Source organism: Lepisosteus oculatus, chromosome 2 (genome assembly GCF_040954835.1).
Source record: "Lepisosteus oculatus isolate fLepOcu1 chromosome 2, fLepOcu1.hap2, whole genome shotgun sequence".
In the NCBI taxonomy this organism is placed as follows: domain Eukaryota; kingdom Metazoa; phylum Chordata; class Actinopteri; order Semionotiformes; family Lepisosteidae; genus Lepisosteus; species Lepisosteus oculatus.
In genome coordinates, this window is record NC_090697.1 from 32,093,046 (window position 1) to 32,111,157 (window position 18,112).

At 36.0% G+C, this 18,112-nt stretch overlaps 1 protein-coding gene across 2 annotated transcripts in view; it reads right to left on the reverse strand.

Moving 5' to 3' along the window:
- LOC107078452 (PC3-like endoprotease variant B) overlaps window positions 1-18,112 on the reverse strand; it is a 353,320-nt gene that overhangs the window by 71,180 nt on the left and 264,028 nt on the right. For both annotated transcript variants that reach the window (XM_015355975.2, XM_069178602.1), the window contains exon 13: window positions 2,260-2,373. In XM_015355975.2, the coding sequence (XP_015211461.2) occupies window positions 2,260-2,373 (114 nt within the window). The remainder of the gene's footprint in view (window positions 1-2,259; window positions 2,374-18,112) is intronic.

Below are 18,112 nucleotides of genomic sequence, written 5' to 3' on the forward strand. Positions count from 1 at the left end.
TCATGAATAGCAGTATTCACTATGTCAGCCTGCTGTGAATTTTCTACTTACTCTTTCATTGTTTTTTGTCCTTAACTTATGAACAGAAAAAAATAAATAAGCTGTATTTTGGAACCAAACGCAAATTTGAGACAGGCCCCATCTGATTAATATACTCTGAATGGACATGTAAGCATGAGATCTCAAATTGCTATTTTAATTAGCTTTATGAAATTTGTAATTGCAGAAGACTGTTAACTTTTTTCAGTAGGTCATCAACACACAAATTAGTGTTTTTTTATACATCTTTTGAATTGTGCCAAACATGGGTAGGTTTTCTGGTAGTATGATTCATTCTGTCCAAAATATTTTTCTGTCCATCATTTTTTGTTGATAAATCAGACACCTGGATATGTGCAGTGTTTCACAAGATAGTTATTTTCATTAATATTAGTGTTGCTGTGGAAACTTAGTTCAGTCCAACTTTTGCAGGGATTCTGTTACACACAGCAAGTCCTGTTAATGACTGGCCTGAACTATTTTTTATTCATGAAGCTGTTTTAACTCAATGAGAACGAGGAAGCAATCATGGCTGCCTGTCAACACCCAAATCTATCTGCATTCTTACTCAGACTGGTCTACTGGGAGATTGTCAGAATACCTTGAAATATTCTGCCAATATTGACTACTGCCTGACTTGAGATTTGTTTAAGGAAACATATTGCAAGGGTACGTCCTTCTCACAGTTATTTAATGAAATAGGAAGTAAAAAAATAGCTCTGGAACATAATTCATTCTTGCATTTAGGTCTTCCAGGTTTCATGTTTTGGATGAGGCCTAAAAGTGCAACATTTCAGACTGCTTCACAGTTTCAGCATAAGTAAAACTGTTTTAAATCTTGTGAACGAATAATCATTATCATTCATGATTGTTCACTGCCAGTTTCCTTCTAATATTTTCTTGGGACTATGTTAACTCTCATTATAAACTCAAATTACTGCAGTTTAAACATAAGCCTTTTTGTTCTATAATAAAGACAAAATTTAGAACTATTACATTGCAATTCATTTGGTACACAGTAATGGCAGTTTTAAGTATCATATATTTAATTTTATGTATGAATAAAGAAAGCTGTCTCTGTCTGGCAATTGTATTGTATTACATACTAAACAATACCTTGGCATGGCTTTAAAGACTGTTTTAGGGAATGCGATCAAATAATTACTCAGGTTTGCTGTTTTTTCTTTCTAATGGACAAAGTATATTATGTGCTAAAATTCTTCAACTTCAATTTCTTTGAAATACTATTTATAGCTGTTATACATACAGTAACAGAATTGGATGTTCCAGTTCTTGGGCCCTTGACCTGGTGCACTCTCTGCGAAGACTTTTCACGTTCTCCTCATTGCCACATGGGGTTTCTCCACAGGTAATGTTGTCATGATGTCTAGGTTATATGGCATCTCTAAATTGTCCCCTGTATTCAAACGATATACTGTACCACATACAGTACATGCCATCATGTGCATCATTTTGGAATGGCATCATGATGACTTGGGCCTGTCATCTGCTGAGTTAGACACTGGCTCTCCTTCACCAAGTATTAGACTAAGTGGTTACTGAAAATGGATTGATATGACTGATATTCCATAGGAGTGACACGTCTTGTCCAAAGTAGTGAGAATGTGGTAAGTTCAATGATTCATAAGGACTGTAATGTAGTAATGAAGCAGATCAGTCTAAGGGTAAAGAACACTAAAGTAAGAAGCTTTACGAGAGAGACGATTATTGGTACTATATATTGGATTATTAGTGCATATACCAATGGTGCATTACTGATGGCAATGTCAGATCTTGATAATGTGTCAATTCAGATAACCTCAAGTGTTTGCAGGCAACAGGTGAGCAGCTGGCAGATAAAATACAAACCAACACAAAGTGCAATTCTGTTTGCAAAAAACTAGCAAACTGATTGTGACAACAGCATTTCTCATACAGTATAAGGACATCTTGGAACATACAGTATATGGACATCTTGGAACACACAGTATAGTGGAATCAATCCCATGAATGCTTTAGGTGTAATCTCCAGTGAAGGTTGGCTTGACACACCGTTATGGGTATTACCTACATGTCTTTAGTATCAGTACAGATACTTACTGTACACATTATCTTAATTGTTGGCAACTTCTAAATTGTGCTTCCCACATCACCTCAAAACAGCATAACATACTGCAGTAGAAAGGATATTTCATACTTCAAAATTTGGACACACGGTACCTCTCATGGAGGTGATATCCGCCACCATTGATCTTCCAGCCTGGTTCTACTGGGTTGGGTATCTTTGCTGTGTTAGCAATCAGGTGTTGTACATCTCTCCAGGTCAGATTAGGCCTAACAGAAAGAAAAATAACATTTAAGTTATTGATCGCATTTAAAAGACTCAAAATCTTGAAATACACACGGACTGCACGAAAGGGCAGAGCGAGCATCTCCGCAAAAACTAGACATGAGGATTAGTGATGATATTAATATACACAAAGGCAAGTCCAGTATCACACACAATTAAAGTTATTAAAATGCTCCAGTTAATGTCAAAAAGCTGCTGAAGAGGAGGTAGCTACTAATTGAACACAGTGCTGTATAAACAGATATAAAATACTACATCCTGTCAGACAGGTTTAACACCCAATTTCTAATGTGTTTCACTGTTCAAAGAAAGGAGATATTTTTCTCCCCAAACACAGTATACACACATACACACAGTATTTTCACAAACCCTTAGTAAACAAAGTATTTACTGTAATTTTTATGGCACACATTTTGGATCAAACTTCATTGCCATGGTAAGAATTTTCGGAATCTAACAAAACCTTCTCCTGTCAACAAGAGACTTCATCTCAAAGTGAGCTGTTCACCGTGGGCTGCAGTAACAGTAAAATGTGATTTATTTAGAAACTCAGCAGGTAGTATGGGATTCTTTATTGGTGCTGTGTGAAAATTCAATTTTTCATTGGAGTGAGTTCATAACTGTATTACATCTTTTGATCACTCAACCATTTCAAATGTTTCAAAAGCTTTAATAATGATAAACTCTTGTAAGTCCACAGAGGTATCATCAGCAGTCTATCAATCAGAACACATTCATCCACACCACCATCATACTTATTTTTCACCGTATAAAATGAAGAAAAGTCTTAACTTTTCCCACAGAGACTATCATTTCATCTTTATTTCTTTTCTTGAGTGCAAATATTATTCAGTCAAATGACTGAGATTTAATTAATTTACTTTCCAATATATGTGCTACCATACATTTATGTGCACTTTAAGATCACAAGGTACAGTCAGTATGTAATATTATTTTAGAACCTTTTATACTGCAGTAGTACACTATGCTAACTTAATTTCTAGATCATTAAAGACTGTCCATATTTTTATTCAGTGTTGATGTATTGTTGGATTGATTTTGTATAAAAGAGAATATTTTCAACTTATATCTGATGGGGATCTGATCATATTTTTCGACTCAAGATATGTCATGTGATACAATATGGTATTCGATTTTCACAGGGATAAACTTTGAAAATTGAGCAAGATGTTACAGAACCAACAACAGCAATGGTAGGAACTGATGGTTTATGAGGTCTTCCCACAGATAACAACCAAAAATATTCCAAAATGTAAACAACAGTGCTTGGTGAAGTTAATTAATGTACACTAGGTTAGTCTAAGATTACTGCAGTTTATGAACAGCATTTGTGACATTTTTAATTAAGTTAATTTAATTAATTTTAATTATGTTTCGAAACAGAACACTGGATTGGTGTACAGTGTGGTAAAAAGGTAAGTAAACCCCCTTATGATTTTATGGTTTAACCTATTCAGACATATCTGACCTTCACCTAGTCCTCACCAAGTCCTAATAACAGATAAAACTTACCTCATTTGACAAATAACACACTTGTATTTTAATTAGCCAGCATTCAATATCATCCTTAGTTCTTCTATCTGAATTAGGAGGGTATGTATTATCAGGTACACTAAAACATGTTAAAATGATCAGTTGATCATCGGAAAGGGAATCCATCTGTACAAGAAACCTTGTCCGTTTGGTCTTAAACACTCAGGTTTTTGGTAACACATCATGCCAAGATCAAAAGAAATCTGTGACAGTGTTAGAGAAAGAAATGTTACTGCTCATCAGTGTGGGAAGGGTCACAAAGCCATTTCAAAACAATATGATTGTTCATCATTCCATGATGATAAAGATAATCTACAAATGGAGAGATTTCAAGACCATTGCTATTCTACTCAAGAGTGCCTGTCCTACTAAATTCTCACCAAGGTACGACTGTATGATGCTTCTAGGAGTCTCAAAGAACCCGTAAAGGCCTGTCTCACTATGGTAAATGTCAGAGTTCATTTAAAAACCATGACTCCACCATCAGGAAAACATTGAATAAAAAAAACCTTGCTCTCCAAGAAGAACACTGCTGAATGGCTTACGTTTGCAAAACAGCACTTAGATTAAATACAAGACTCCTGAAATAATGTGCTCGAAACAGATGAGTCAAAAGTGGAGTTCAGTTTTAACTAGAATAACCTCATATGAACCACATACAGTATGAACACTTATTGTATGTGGTGGGGTGGTGATGATTTGGTCCTGTATGCTTTGCTATCATTGAGTCTACTATCAATTCCACACTACACAATCCCATAGTATTCTAGAAAACAAATGTGAGACCATCTGTCAAACAGTTAAAGCTAAACCACAAGTGGATCACCAACATGACAATGATCTAAAATACACCAGTAAATCCATCACAGAATGGCCCAAAAAGAAGAAGTTCAGGATTTTGGAATGGCCAAGACAAAGTCCAGGTGTAAGCCCCCTAGAGATGCTGTGGTGAGACCTCTGCATACAAGAAAGCACACAGGTTAAAGCAGTTCTGTAAGGAAAAGTGGGCCAGAGCTCACCACAGGCAATGTAAGAGACTGATCAGCTCTTACAGGAAATGTTTAATTTAAGTTATTGCTGCTAAAGGGGGTGTCACAAGTTACTGAATCAAAGGGTGCACTTACCTTTTCACAGAAATATATTGAATGTTGGCTGATTTTTTAAGAAACCATGAAGTAGAATGTTTGTGTATTATTTGTCAAATGAGGCTAGTTTTATCTACTATTATAGTATGGTGTACTTTAGTGGTATAGTGTGGATATATGACTTGGTTAGGACTAGGTGAAGGTCAAATACTGTAAGTCTAGATATGTTAAACCATAAAATCACTTAGTTTTTCACCACACTGTAGGTAGATGATAGAATCTGAAGTATGCACTTTAGAAATTCTAATACCTTGGGCTATTTATTGTACTTTAGGTGTAAAGTCTATTAAAGCAGATATTTTAAATTTATTTTAAGCCTGATAGATTGATTGATTGATTGTTATGCAATACACTAATGTTTTTCAGTTATGTTTCTAAAGCTTTCAGAATAAGGGAACATCTAACCTATGATGGAGCAAAGGATTATTGACGTTTAAGAAAAATATAAACAGAAAGTATGAAACTGGATGGATTTTAATTTTGGTAATTACACTGACTTAATTGAATGATCATTAACACTTTGAATGTACTGTATGATATTTAGAGGCTAGAATGGCTAAATACCATTTTAAGTTTTAACATTAATAGCTGGTGTTCAGCTCTCTTAAAGGAATCATCATCAACATCAAAGGCAATTGTGCATAGTGCAAATTGTTATTATATTTTTTATATAACGGATGAAAAGATGGAGAAAATCAGAATGAGATCATACTGTTGTTGTATAGGGACATAAAGACTATTGGAATTCTAAAATAATGCTAAAGCATTGCGAATAACCAAAAACTGGTTATTTACAGATTTACAGATACCTTCGATATGTGTTGGGAAAAAAAAGCAACAGTGAAAAGCAATAAACATACAGTACAGTATATTTTTTTCTTCAACATATAATATAAAATAGTATTAATGCATTACTGGTATAGAGGAGAAAAAAACAGCAGCAGACAATTAAGTTCTCATTTCAAAGGAGCTGTGCAAGGATAGGCTTTGTACGTTTGAACTAATGCTCATAGTATATTACACAGCTATATTAAATATATGCACAAATCTAATTCTGTTAGCGCGCACATTTCTGCAAGTCCCATTAGTGTGCTGTTCCTCTCCAGCGAAATCAGAGAGAACCACAGCCCCTTCTGGTTTGCATAAAGCAAACAAAATTAAATTTGCTTTGCTAAATCAAAGCTTGTATGGGATTCTGGAGCTCTCTCAGGGACAAATTACTTCAAACAACCCCTTTGTATCATAACAGAATAAAAAAATTCAGGCCAATCAACTTGTCTCAAAACCCTTAACACAGGAATTAATTATTAAACCCAACCCGTGTTTTCATCTCCTCTGTGCTGCAGATCAATTTATTATAAGGGCATTTACTTTAAAACCAGATTTTCTAGATTTCTCAAGTAAATCTCTGAAGGATTCCATCCCCATTTTAGGCCTGTATACAAGCTTTCAGATCTATGTTTATACACAGAATCGTCTCTAACCCAATGAGCAGCTCTATTCAATTAAAAAAAAAAACAACAAGATGAGAGAACATACAGCCAGAAAAAAAGAAAGGAAATAGCCTGAAAAGCCTGGTGAATTACTGTAGCTCTGATTTAAAGATCTTAAAACTGTGATCAAGAACCCTTAAGAAAATCTGCCAATTTAGTCTTGACTACCACTTCAGGTAGATAAAGGTAACAGTATTCAATAAAAACAACCAACATAATATGATTCCAAAAATGACCATTTCTAAGCCTTCACAAAGAAGTCACAGTTTTAGAATCACGTGGATTTCCTCAAGGCCTATGAAACAAAAGCATAATTTTTTTTCACTTACAAATCATCTCACCTGAACCACCTCTGATGACAAACTCACCTAATACTGTAATGATGATGAAAACCTCTGATATGGGTGAACTTGCCCATATTTTCCAAAGTAAGCATGTTGGTGGCGAGTCTGTGTTTTTAGTCACAGCCAGTCTGAGGTTTCCTGTGCAAAGGAAAAGTGCAAGTCTAATGGTGGCATTAGACTGTGTTAGTAATGAACTTGAACCAAACGCCTAATCAATGTAGAACCCCAGTGCAATGAAATGGAAAGTCTATAGACCTTAAGTGTAGTGTAGGGAATAATTTATTATAAGACATACTCCTGGGGGGAGGGGGAGTGAATACACAAGGACATGGAGAGGTCTGATCCACCTCCTGAGACAAAAGCTGAAGATGGAAGATGGGAAGGAGGGGGTTTCTGGCAAAGGCCTAATATTAAAGAGACAAAATTCATGAGAACAGCTTTGGTAAACAAGGAGAAATGTGGGTTAAATCTTATAAGAAGACACATGATTGGAAAATGAAAAATGATTGGAATATCTCATTTTCACATTATGCTGGCAACTGGTTAATCATAGGCAGAATGTGGCATGTTTTCAAATAATAAAATCAATTTCTTTTAATACATTGGTAATAATGATTATAATGGAATTTTAAGCTTATTTACAGTATCTAAATCAAATAAGAATTACCCAACTAAAAGTGTTTTGTAGACAAGACTTGTTAAAGTTTCCAACTTTTAGAAATATAGAAGAAAGGCTGAAACACAATACACTTTGCAGGGAAAAATTATCCTCTTCATAAAAATACTGGAGACTTTTTTTTGTAAAATAGCTTTTATCTTAAACTTTCAAAACAACACACAAACAAGCATAACAAGGTTCCCTCTCTTTTCCCCCTCTGCGTTTCCAACCAAATAAGCAAGAATCAGACACAAACTCTGTGCAAGAAGGATTTGACCACATGAGCTATAGAACTCCAGGCCTCCAACATCCCCATTAAAAAATTTCTGGAGAGAACATAACTTTGTAACACCAGTATATAACACAGAAAGGGGAATTACAGTATGTAATGAGATAATGATTATGGAAAACAGGAGAGTGGCAATGCCACCTCATACTTTACTTTGTAATTATGTGACTAAAATAATCTACAATGTTTAAGGAGAGCATTAAAATAATAACATCTTGGATGTCTATATGGAACAACCACATTTTCTTCAACATATGCCAAGATAAAGAAACATCAAGATTAGACAAAAATCATTAAAAAAGGTGTAAAATAAAATTATAACGTTTGGAAGATGGCACTGCACAACTTTAAAAGCACTAATTTTCAATTCCATATGAGTATTGAAATTTGAGTATTTCTTATTGTAAGGGAACAAATGTAACAAAAAGTAAATCTCAATAACTGGAGATGAATCAGTCAGTGTTCCTCCAAAACAATGCATAAGCGAATCTACTCGATCATACAAGCTGAAGCCTGCATCATACAGTATGTGTTTCTGCTTTGTTCCAGGCTACACTCACATTTTCCTTGGTTCCCACAAAAGTCGCAGCTGAACTGACTCTGTAATAGGTCCAAGCTCAAAGAAAGTTGTGCTCTTACGGTATACAAACACTGGTACATTGTGTATAGCTTCTTTTCTCAACTATGTGTGTAAAATGTATATACTGTATTTACAGTAGTATGGTATATACACAGAGTATACTGAGCTACAAGCGTAGCTGCGAAAAGACAGCAGAACTCCCAAAATGGGGACCATTGTAAAACCCATTCTATAGCACTATATCTCTATAACATTACTATCGTAATGTTAATATATTGTAAAAATGCTAAAGGAATACTTCAAGCAGGTTTTTCACAAAATGTCTCATTAACTGACACTAAGATTCTAACTGGGACTAAAGAGGCTAAAATCATAGAAATCGTAGACATTTCCAGGTCTAGTAGTTTTCCAGTCGATCTACAGTAGTTAACTAGGGATGCTGTTCATGGACCCCTAACTGGGGTATTGGGATTCTTAGAATGACAGTTGTCCTCATGGTTAGAAGAATTACAAATTTAACATAACTCCAAAAATTTGGTGACAGAGCTGAACAAGGAAGTTATATACCAGTGACAAAAGTCAAACATTTTCGACATACTGTACAGTAATGACAGCTGAGAAGAAAGTAAAGTTAGATGTTCTCATTTCAGCTCTTTCAGAGGATCTGCTATGGATTTGTTTAACTTAAACTACATTGTTTGTGCTCTATACTGTGAGAGTGTCATCTGTCGCACATCAAGCGTCCAATGGCATTTTCAAACAAAACACAACAAACACTTCGAAGATGAGACAGACAAGGCTGAGTGTATCAAATGGGCCATATTGAGGTACAGAATCAAAGCAGTATCTTTACTAATATCTCTGTAAGTCAACATCAAGACACAAAAGCAAGTTACAAAATTACGCAATGTATTGACAAACATGGAGAACCATTTGAAGGAATATATAAAACAGGCTCTACTTAGTTTTTCAGATGTTTTGTTTAATGGTTTGCCCAACAAAGACACGTTCATCTCTAGAATTAAGGATCTATGTCTGCTGCTACAGTAGGTCCATGGAGAGTTGCATAAACGAAGTGACTGAAAACAAACAAGAGACATGTTCAAAGATGTAAAAGTATTTAGTATTGCACTTGATGAGTAAGTGGATATAAACAATGCACTGCAATTAGAAATTCTTTTATGATACTGTGACTCAGAAGAGTTTGAAAAGAGCTGTGCTCCCTAAAATGCATGCCTGGCACATTTATTAATTTTAGATCTTAATTTATTTTAATACTTACTTTTTATTAAAATGTAAGTAGGGCTCTTATTGACATTGAAGAGTAGCAATGGCATGCAAATTCATAATAGCAAGTGCATGAGCTAACTCTTGGCATGGCCCATCTGAAAGGTTGCATAAACCTCCTATAGACATGGAATGTCATGCAACCAATAGTTAGATAATAGTTAAAAGAATATTTATTTAATAAATGGCATTTTAAGAGAAAATAAACATAAGATTAGAAAGAATGACAAAGGAATAAACCTATTACTTGTTCCTTAGATTAGAAAGGTAAGGTTCTATTTATCTTGCTTGAATTCTTTGACCTGACTGGGGCAGTAGACAAGACTAGACCAAACCATATTCCACTTACATTTACTTTAAAACCGTTTAGAGTAGCCTTTATCAAAAGCTATTTGGAAAATGGCAATTCTCACAATACATTATAATAATCCAACTAAAATTAAAAGTTTAGTTGCTAAAATAGGGGGATTTAATCACCTGCTGCATACTTGGACAAAATCATTGTTTGAACAGAAACATGGCAAATGAAGTTAGCAGGAAGTAGGACTGTGATACTGTACTGCATGCATCACATTGGCTATTCAGTGCTGTAGCACACTAAACACAAAAAGGGGTCCAGACACTCATGTAGCATTTGTAAGGCAATGCACTGATTATGGTGTCAATAGCTAGAGACAGGTTTAAAGATTCACTGTTGATGTATGTTCCATCACTCTTTCTCTCCTCCTGTCTTTGTACAAACTTAACTGAGGACTAAAAAGTGCTTCTTTTAACCCTTTTGTAGCTCTTTCCATCCCATAAACCTCCACTCATTGCTCCTCATATTTCATTTATGACAGCGATATTCACTCCTGGGCCTCAGTCCACCAGCTTTTGTAGTTAATTCATAAGCCTCAATGAGTAAAGACCTGGAAGCAGTGGTAATAAAGACCAATTAAATGAACAACTGATTCATATCAAGTCATTAAGCCTCCAAGGTGGAATGAAAACTAGAAGACATGGCAGCCCTCTGGGACCCGGAGTGCATATCAGTGGTTTATGCAGCAATGAGATGAACTTCCAAAATGAAGTTCTCCCCCTCTAAAAATGCAGTCTTTTTTCATTGAGAGGGATATGCTGTATTGTTGGAGGAGTTCTCACAGGAGCCCTAAAAACACGCATCAACCATTCTGGGAGGAATACCTACACCGAGAAATACATTTCAGATGTGCCCTTCCATTTTATCACTGTGACCATTCCTAAGATCATCAAACAAAACCTCTCTTTTTATAGACTTATCCTTCAACCAAGTCCATTCTTCACCTGTTACGGTACTTGCTCCCTGCCAGCAGAAAGTATCTTGTGCGCAAGCTTCTACCTCAACCCTTGAGGGAAGGTGTGATTCTCTTAGGACAAAATAACCAGTCGGACCTCTCCATTACCACCACACCTCCACTCACCTGAATGCTTAAACCCATTTCCCATTACCTACTGTACCCAGTGTTGGGTGTTACCTAGTGAGCTCAACCTCTGCCTTTCCTGCTATCGCTTTCCTTGTGTGTCTTTCCTGGTTTTGAACTACGGCTTACCTTTTGACTATGGCTTTTGGATCACGTCTTTGGCTCTCCGTTGGATCTCTCATAAAAGTACTTATTCTGGTTAATGATCTCAAGCTATCCTTCTCACCTATGACTCCTGGATCACGTCTTGGCTTCTACAATGGATCTTACGGTATAGTGCTTTTTTTGGGTTTATGGACTCTAGCTCACGTTTTTTGGATTACCAATCCCAGATCTTGTCCCCAGCTCTGTCTACTCCAGTAGATACCACATCTTGCTCACTCAGCCTCCGCATAGGGTTCAGTCCTATAAGACCACTCTGTCACTTACGTAACATCACCTCGGATCACTTGCTACCTCACCTACTCTCCCAGGTCCAGAGTTCCCCTGAGCATCTACCATTGTATGCTGCAGAGGCAGCTGAATCCCCTACAAATACAGATCCAAAAGCACAAATATACATGGTCCATCTAACCACACCAAGATCATCCAGAAATCGAATTCATTTACTTTTTTGCAGAAAGTGTCCTGACGTTTACATCGGAGCAGTAAGGATCAAAGATCCTCCAATCTGATAAACTAAGTTGTCCCTCCCAGAGTAATGACTATATTGACACCCCCGGTGTCCTTTCACAGGAATTCAAGGATTCTTATATGCTAAAGGCAGAGGCCAGAACTGTTGTAAGGATGAGTGTACATATCCTCCCTGCACTCAAAAATGTAATGTGTTTTTAAAAGACTTAAAAACTTTCAATTCACAGATTGCTGCCTTTCACATTTCCCACTTGAAACCTATCTGATTTTTATCACACTGCTCCTCCTTACATTAGACTCTAGCAATTCTCACCTTTTGTTTTTTTTTGGGTTTCTCAGCTTCACTTCTTTCCCATTTAGCCCTCTTTACATACCTGAGGAAGTCTTCATAGCTGAAATGTATATTTTATTCCTTCCTTTTATCAGCATGGAACAAACATACTTATTCTTTCACAGATTACACATTAACGTAGCTCCCTCCTCTAACATGGTAACGTTGCTCAGGTTTATCTACAGGAGTTGCTCTCCAAAAGTAGTGGGGCTGCTCAACGGTTCTGATAACATTAACAGTAACACTCACAAGCACTACTCTCTATAACAGGTTCACACACAACACACATCTAATGTTTTCCTGACACAAACTGAATAAATAAAGCATAACTCATGATGCACTGCTACAGTACATACAGTAAAAGATGCACAAGTGTGTGATTGCATTTACTGTCCTACTGCACAGCCTGCAAATAAGCAAATTTGGTTCATGAATCTCAAAAAAACAGTTACTAATAATTTTGCACGAATAGGCAAAGTCGTGAATGTTGACAACATACTGGTAGGTTAATTGGCTTCTGGGAAAATATCCCTGGTGTGAGTGTGTGTGTATTTGTGTTCGTATCCATCTGCCCTGTGATGGACTGGCGTCCCATGCAGGGTGTACACTGCCTTGCACTCACTGCTTGTTGGAATAGGCTCCAGCTCCCCCCGTGAACTGGAATTGGAAGTGGTTAGAAAATAGATGGATTAATTTGTTTTACAGATTTTTGAATAATTTATAGGGAGAGAGTTCCTGATACAGGGAAGGTCAACTGACTGAAGATGACATCCAGACACAACCAGGAATTTGCATTTACAGGTCTAAGAGCAATCTGGAACATATGGATTGAGTAACAACTGAAGGTGGGAGGGTCATGATGCATGAAGGATTTTATATAGTATGTTATTGTAACTTAAAGTCAATTACAAAATCAACTAGGCAACCAGAGGGAAGACACTTGCACAGGGATATGGTTATCAGACAAATGAGTAGGTGCAATAACCTGGCAGGAACATTCACAACAATGTGAATCTCTGTGTTCCTCCTATTATGGCAGCTTTTGAGCTAAACAATGTTTAACAAGCAGTTCTTGGCACAGACTTCAGATTTAAATCAAATGAAAGCTCAAATTAAAGAGTGACACACACCTTTTCAACACAGGCAATTTAACATGGCGATAGAATTAAAGAAAGCGTGAATTTAAATTTTTCAGATTTGGTAGTTTGTATTCAGAGCCAATCAGCCATACAGTAGCTCTCTTTTGTTTGGGTTTAACTTCAACTAATTGGTGGCCATCCTTGACTTCAGTGATTTGATTTCAGTTAAACACTCTGCTGGGAGACACACTGTCATGACAGACTGGATTGGATAGGTTGCATAGATCTGACTGTTACCGACAAGTGAAAGCCAAGTTTATATTTCTGACAATGCCACCATGTTGACACCACATTGAACAGCTCTCAGTGCAGGGTTTACAAGTGTAAAGCCAATGTACAGCTGTGGATGTTTCAGTAATATTTCATGATCTATGATATAAAAGCAGCAGACAAGTATAGTAATAACAAGAACAGATGACATGTCAGGAGCCTGTTGCTAAATAGAGGTCATTACAGACTTGCAGCAACAGCAGCATCTGTGTCATGAGCAGAATGGAACCAGGACTGAAATTACTCTAACAGATCACTCCTAAGGAGAGATGGTCAGAGAGCTTGTTAGAAAAAATCTTATCAATTGCTTTAGCAAGAAAAGGGAGATTGGTCGATAGTAAGAGGTTGTGCTCCTCCAGAAGAGGTTTTCCATTGCCGGCTTTTAATTTTAAAAGCACCATGCAAGATGATGAGGCAGTATTAATTATGTTATTTCAGACCGAGGCTCCACTCGGAACACCAGGAACAGAACTCAATATTTTGATAAATTATCGTTACACAACTTTAATACAATCTTGTCCAATGAAGCAAGATTTTTTTATTATTGTTTTGCATATTGTAACAAAACAATAATAAAAAGTTGCAAAAATGCTAAACATTATCATTAACCTAAAAAACAGAAACTTACTAATAATTTTATCTCACACGGTTGATTCAAATATTTAAAACTTCAGATATTGACTACTTCAACTAACCCTATGGCTTTCTTCAAGAAGTCAACAGTGTTTCAGGCATGAAACATGAACAAGAAGACACAAGTGGCAACTAAGAGGATTGTGTCCTTCTGGAGGGGCTGAATACTTTTCTAAAAGCCCAAGTAATCAGAACTTGCAATGTATGTAACTTTTTAAAAACAAATCTGTGCATCAATACCCTTTAAGAATGATATATATATTTCTGTATATGCATGCTGTATATCTATACAAACAGTAACATGTACTGTACAGTATATAAAAAGAGAGTCACAGACTCTTATTTACAATAAATATTCCTCCTTATATTCAAAAGGGGTTTAAAACTTTATCCATTGCAATCTGTCCAAAAAAACTCAAATCAATAAAAAAAGGAATCACAAATGATTACTTGGAACCTTTCTACAAGACATTACACCTTTCTATTTTTCATTACAAAATAAAGAATTCAAGCAAGCACTTGGGCACAATGCTAGAGAAGATAAGCATATTTTTAAGGAATCATATAACATTGTGAATAATATTATCTGAGACCTCAGGAAATTTTTGTCTTTAGCTAAAATGTATGTACTAATCTTCTTTTAAGTCCCGCATATCAGTTGTGACAAATGAGATGGCTCTCCATTTCATTCTCACTTACTTTAAATCCCAGAGGTATGATAGCATCTCTTGCTTCCTATACTCTCAAAGTTATCAACTCCTGAGATCTCAGTCTACTGGATGTAACACATTTTGGGGCTTTAATATGTTCTGTGTTGTCCATGTTTTGACAAAACAATTCTTTTTAAATGACAAAAAAGATAAGGAAAGAAAGAAATGTCTGGAATATGCACATTAGTGTTAGAATAGGAAGGCGTGGGTTTATTTACAATATCTAAAATGAAACGATGGACAAATGTTTACCTTCTGTTTTTGAAATAAAAGGGGATGGAAATAGTTCCCATTTTCAATTCCCAGGGAATTGGGAAATTGAATCTTGTTATTGCTGTTATATATGCGTACAAAAACTTGATAATAGAAGCTTACTGTTGTTTCTCTTCATAGGATGCTTTCTAACAGAAAATTAATTTTCTATAAGTAGATTAGTCATTTCTGTAAAACCTTGTTTCTCAAAAACAGTTTGAACTAATTAGTTTGCTTATTTTCTAATAAAATTTCAAATAAGGAAATCCATAAAACTGCTTTATTTTTAGGCTAAAAGATAAGAAAAAGATACAGTACATGTTCTCATGGAAAGCACCTTATTGTATTGCTAGTTTAGCAATAGCTCTTTCTCATAAAGTTCACTAAGATGAACACATTAATCATTTAAAAAAAATACATTATATGTGTTACTACATTGTAGTGATAACAAAGTACACACCTTTACGATTCTATGACTTAACATAATGTCAAATAAGTCTAAATATGTTAAGCTATAAAATCTTAACCAAGCGTACTTAACTTCACCACATTGTAATAGAAATTGATGAATTTACTGTTCAGAAATTATATGGAAAATATACATACAGTACAGTATACAGTATATTGATATGGAAAAATATACTGTATATAGTTTATACAAGTAGTGGAAAATAACTCCTAAAAAAATAAAATATATTTTTGGAGTCCTTAAATTATCTTGTTTTTAAGTCAAATTCCAATTACAATCTAATGAAATAAGCCTTGAAGACCCAATCTAATTTTATTCCTGCAGCACTGAATACAGTTACAGTGTACTATACAGTACATCTTGTAGTTCAAAACAAATTGAAAGTCTCTAAAAAGGAACCTACTGTTTTGTTTATATTTTACAAAATGATTTGGTGTCCACCCCCTATAAAAGTGAAACCAATTTTGGACTGCAGCAAAACCATCTGAATTTCTACCATTACTGCTTTGAATCCACTATGTTATAGAAGATCTGCAGAATGTCAGCCTTGAGGATATCTCCTCTTCAGTTCTAGATACACTTTCCAGTTCTGCATTCAGGTTTGATATGTAAACAATTCTGTGATTCTTCCTTCTCATCAACAAGAATATAAAAAATGTGTCAGTGTACACAGGACAGGGACTTTCTTTCAGTCAATCTATTATGCTTGAAAACCACTGCTATTGCTTGCTGGTGGTTGATATTGACATACTGTACATTACTGCCCACCTCACTTGTTTAATTGTTTTAATGTCTGTCAATGCGGTTGGTCAGAGAGGAACACTGATTCCCAATTGAAGCAAAAGTCTGGAGTGATCATTGCTGTGGCCAGATGAGCGTTATTGTGTTGGAAGATTAAGGGATTACTTTGGTGTTTGTGTTATTATAACACCAGGTGGAGCAAAGTTCTCAAAAAGCAGTGAGATTATTCTAAGCAAAAAGACTATGAAAGCCACTCTCTGAAGCTAGCCTTAATGTCCCCTAAACTATTATGCTAATGCCACCAAAACAGTGCCTTCATTGAAATAGAAGTCAGTGAAACTATTGTGGTTTCTTATACAGTACGTGATCTACCATCACCAAGTGAGAGACAAAAATGGGATTCATCAGAAAACTCCACCCTTTGCTAGCATTCAGGTGGTTGCCAACCTCACATCCACTGTAATATGTAATGTGCTGCTGTGCAGCCAATTGGCATTGAGTCATGTTAAAAATGAATCTTAACAAATCAGGTTTGTTTGGTTGCTCGTGGATGACTGGGTCTTTGCTGACCACATGTGCCTTCTATAAGAGCCAGTTAGCTTAAATGAAGGGGAGATGGGCAAGGAATGCGTTAGTGACTTCACTTTGCAGAATTCCTGACAATAACAATCTCAGGATCTATCTCTCCTTAACCTCTTGAATATTCATATCCCTTCCACCAAGTTCACCACATGTGCACTATTTCATTTTTGTGTCCTGTCTTACCTAGGGGAAATGAGGAGTACAATAAGGTAAGTGAGTTTTAACTTTTTCCAAAGACATATCACGTCCTCTCATAATGAGATTTGATTGCATTTATGTAGCACTCTCCTTTACAAAGGATGTCAATGTGCTTAACATTTAGGAGGAGACCTGCTACTCAAGTGTAGCACCCACCTGGGTTACAGCCATTATTATGTGGCAGAAGTGAGAAATTGTTTCTCTAATTAATTTAAGAGGGAACATTAAGTACACTAGACTGTGCAAGCCCAAACTTGAATTTAGCAAGGTCACCATAGTTAATACAGTACAAGGATGAGATTTTCTACAGCAGAATTATCCTGCTCACAGTATTGTTGTTTTTATTTAGGAAATTCTGGAACAGAGAGAAGAGTATCCACTACTGATCCACGAACACCACCTACAGTAACAACATGGTTTTCCTTGAAGTTCTCCCATTGCAGCATTAACTAGGTTCTGTCTTGCTGAGTTTGTGAGATCTGTTGGGATCAGGCTAGAACCAAGGGCAATCTTAGTGATTCTAGGGCCCTGGAAAAAAGTCAAGGCTGCCATCCTCTACACACACACTTTAGGCTCACCCACCCCACTCTGAATAAAAGTAAAGCGTCCAGTTTACACAATACACATCCCTTTGATAAGACACCGAAGTTTGAGTTATTGCATTATAACTCTGGTTTCCAACATCAACCACAAACAATACATAAAATGTAGCTATTTATATAAAAAAGAAAAACAATGATATAATGGGAATATAATGGCTCCAGATAAATTTGACATCTCAGTGTGAGAGTGCTATAACAAGAAAACAAATCAAGTTAAAATTGTTTTTTCAGCTTCAGTAAATGTTGATGTAATATTATACTCCATGTCCAAAGATCGGCAGATGTGATGTTCAACAGAAACCTACACTGGTCCTGTCAGCTGCTCCTGTGACAGCGTTGATGTCAGAAACATTTTGATGAGCTTTAAACAGGGA